The sequence below is a fragment of the Sinocyclocheilus anshuiensis genome, unplaced genomic scaffold (genome assembly GCF_001515605.1).
Source record: "Sinocyclocheilus anshuiensis isolate Anshui unplaced genomic scaffold, SAMN03320099.WGS_v1.1 scaffold810, whole genome shotgun sequence".
NCBI lineage: Eukaryota > Metazoa > Chordata > Actinopteri > Cypriniformes > Cyprinidae > Sinocyclocheilus > Sinocyclocheilus anshuiensis.
In genome coordinates, this window is record NW_015542409.1 from 639812 (window position 1) to 643523 (window position 3712).

At 35.0% G+C, this 3712-nt stretch overlaps 1 protein-coding gene across 3 annotated transcripts in view; it reads right to left on the bottom strand.

Moving 5' to 3' along the window:
- Positions 1–1137: 1137 nt before the first annotated feature.
- The window catches only part of LOC107693226 (Golgi resident protein GCP60-like), a 14457-nt gene continuing 11882 nt past the window's right edge, over positions 1138–3712 (bottom strand). For all 3 annotated transcript variants that reach the window (XM_016492521.1, XM_016492519.1, XM_016492518.1), the window contains exon 8: positions 1138–3009. In XM_016492521.1, the coding sequence (XP_016348007.1) occupies positions 2795–3009 (215 nt within the window). In that variant the 3' untranslated portion in view covers positions 1138–2794. The remainder of the gene's footprint in view (positions 3010–3712) is intronic.

Below are 3712 nucleotides of genomic sequence, written 5' to 3' on the forward strand. Positions count from 1 at the left end.
TGAATCTACTGGTGTAGATCCTGTTGAAATAAAAATTAAATAAAAAAATTAAATAAACAGTCAGTGTATATAACCAGTCTATTTTGCTTGTGAAAGGAAAAACAGCTGTTGTTTAGAAATGCCCGTGTTTCATATCTACACTATAGCTCCATCTTGTGGCTGCAAGTGTAGTATGCTCTTAAAAACAAACCCAAAGAGCCAGGAAGGATCAGATACGTTTTTTGTGTTCTGCTGAAGTTTTAAGGAAGTGGACTATTGTTTGTTGTGGCAATGGAACCAGCTGAGACTGCATTTTTGGATGGGAGTGATAGTGCTCATTTTCCTGTTAACATTGAGCCTGCTGAAACTTCCTTTTGCATTGAGAAATCATGACCTGTGGCTGACAGCACTATAGTGATGAGTCACAAACTGCTCCAAGCTATCACTATAATAGCCTTTGTTTGTAAATGCAGATTCATTAATGAACATAACGAAATGTACTGATTGATGAGTACTGGGGGAAAATTCTTATATATCAAGGATTTCTTTTTTTTTTAATGATGCTGACTTTTATTTGGGTGAAATGTACTGCTTATTATATGTATTTATTTCACAAAATGTGGTTTTCTTTCCTGTAGGCCTATCTGTCAATATGGGCCAACAGCATAAACAAATTCAAAATAGTGCGTCAAATAGATATAAAAATACGGCACCATCTATTGAATTGTCAGGCCAAAAATAAATTAATAAAAATTTGTGTAATAGATATGATTAAATAAATAAGATACATTTTATCTATATAAAACAGTGTGAGGTTAGGTGCTTTTAAAATTTGTGAGTGAAATGTACTTTTACATAATTAAGTGAAAGGGCACATTTGTGCTAAAACATTTTAGTAATAGGAGTTTCAGTGGAAATGTTGCTATTAAAAAAAAAGTTGCACAAACAAGTAGAGCATGTTTTACCCCATTTCTCAAGAATTAGTGAACGGGTACTGTAACCAACAGTATGTAAAACATGCACATGACTAGAAGGGTATCAGAAAAGAATCAGGAGGTACATACAGAGGAACGCAAGTTTAATCAAATATGCGCTTCAGGATACTCATCCTCGAATGCATACAGATCAGATCACACTAACGAAACCAATACAAAAACACTTCTTCATGCCTTTATGGTCAGAAAATCACTGGAGTTTCCACTTTAAATACGAAGACAATTTTCAGATCAGATACCCTATTGCTCGTTGTCTTTTCCCCAAAAGCTGTACTTTTAGTACCATGCCAAACGTCACACTTTCACTATACAAAGGCCTGAAGTCAGCATTACAAAAATTGAAAAAGAAAAATACATGGAAAAAATAACCACAGAATCTTTTGTAATCAATCGACTGTACATGTGACATTAATGTAGTCTTTGGACAGCTTTAGCAAGACGGTCTCTATGAACACTGAATCATCACAGCTCTCCAACACACTGCTTTATTCATCATGTGAACACAGTGTAACAGCATCTGCATCTGCATATATGGACGATGTTTGATCACAGTTGGATAGCAGTGACCTGCATTACACAGGCATCTCTGACATACAATCATGAACGCGACACATTTCACTCAACGATACAGCCAGTGACGAATCCAGTGGCTAGAGCAGATATTTTTGAAGAAAAGAAGTCTGCAAATCCTCAGGAACTTCACTGTAATAATCTTCAATGCACTGAACAGTCCAATAAATAACAGAAAAAGTTAATCAGCAACTCAAATGCAGCTTTTGATAGTTAGTCTCAATCAGCTATACAAACACTTCCTTATTAATATAATGACAATGAGAGATGCTTGTTATTTCTGCCATAGAGAACCAAGTATAAGAGTGACGAGTAGAAAGTTCAATCAATATGCATTAAGTTTGAAGTTCTTACATGGCTGTTTGTAACTATATGCATAAAGCAACAAAGAAATTACCTAACTGAAAGGCAAGAATATTTCAAACTCCTAGCTGTGCCACATTAAAAGTCAATACTGATAAATCTCGCATTGACGACATATGCAAAACAAACCGAAAATACAAAAAACGAACACGGACAATAAATCTGGGGCTCTGTGGAAGCAGAGAAGCGAACGTAGGAGAGATGGGATAAACGTTATAGGACTTAGAGACACAAACATGACCCTACTCTACCGCAGAGATTAATAAATATTAAACGTTTTAGACACAATCCATCCGGTTTAGAAAATGCTGCAAAATCTCTTCTCATAAAGGCCTCCAGATCCACCTTTGCATTGTTAGAAAAGTCCTTTCCATTCGTTTTATCTCACACTCGCCGATGCTCTTCAGTTCTGTGTGCTGATAGGAGGAAAAGATGAGTACAAATGCACTCCATTGGCTGATTTACTCAGTGATGACCTAAATAAGGAAGTACTCCAGTGTCCTTAGTGTTTGCTCCGTTGTTTATCTAAACATGTCGTTTGTAGGCCGTTTTAATTAGGACACACTAATTTATCCTGCACCTCTTTGGATGACATTAGAAGATGGAGGCTGAAGTTAGAACATCAAGCACAAAATCATAGAGTACATCTTTTAGAGTGCAAAACAGAGGTGCCAAGCACATGGCCCATTCCTCCTGGACTCAAACAGCATGACAGACACACTCATAAAGTTTGCATACACATCGAAACTCATTCATGTTAAATTTCTTTGTCCCTTCCCCAGTAGTGGACATCCCATAAATTTCCTTATTTTTGATCTCTCTCTCTTTCCATCTATCTCTTAACATACACACACACACATTCCTGTCCCACAGTCTTGACTCCAGGCTTATCTGGTGTAATATACTCTGTAGTAGACGGTTTTAGACCTCCAGAGCGAGTAGGAGTTGTCAAACTTGAGCAAGTATATACCACGGCCAGGATATTGGTGACTCCCAGCATACACCTCCTCATGACAGTCCCGCCGGTACACCGGCACTATCTCATCCACCTGTGGTTTCCCAACCTCTTTCCTGGCTTTCTCCTCCTCAGACCGGCCTTCACCTGAGAGAAAGAGAACAGGACTTAAATCTACAAATCATATTTACAGAAAACGTAACAGAAACTTCATTCAAACAATCTACCTAAACTTTAAATCAATTTAATTTTATATCAAAAGTAGCCTTATGATTTCCACAATTTAAAAATTAATTGATATTAAAATTCTGGCTGTTACCAATAAGCCAGTAATTATTTTCATTTTACGGCCAATATCCAATGAATGGCCGATATTAAAATTCTAAACTATTTTGTCAAAATATATAAAAAATTACAATTTACACTACAAATGAAATTCCTAAGTTATTTTACATTTGAATTCTCTGATGTCTTCGAATCTTCAGGTCAATAGCTGACTCGTATTATATAATTGTAATAAGACGAGTATATATTATACAACTGCAACTAAAATTTTTTTTTTTTTCATATTTCAGTATATTAATTATTTTACTCTACACCAGTAAAACTACAATATTTATGGCTTAATTTCACTTGCAAGAGTTAAACCCTTGTAGTGCTGTCAAACGATTAATTGCGATTAATCGCCTACAAAAAAGTTGTTGTTTTCATAATTTGTTTATACTGTCTATATTTATTATGTATATATAAATAAACACATACACAGTATATACTTTGAAAATATTTACATGTATTTACATGTCTATATTTATATTCATATAATTTATATTATAAATAAATATATTTAATA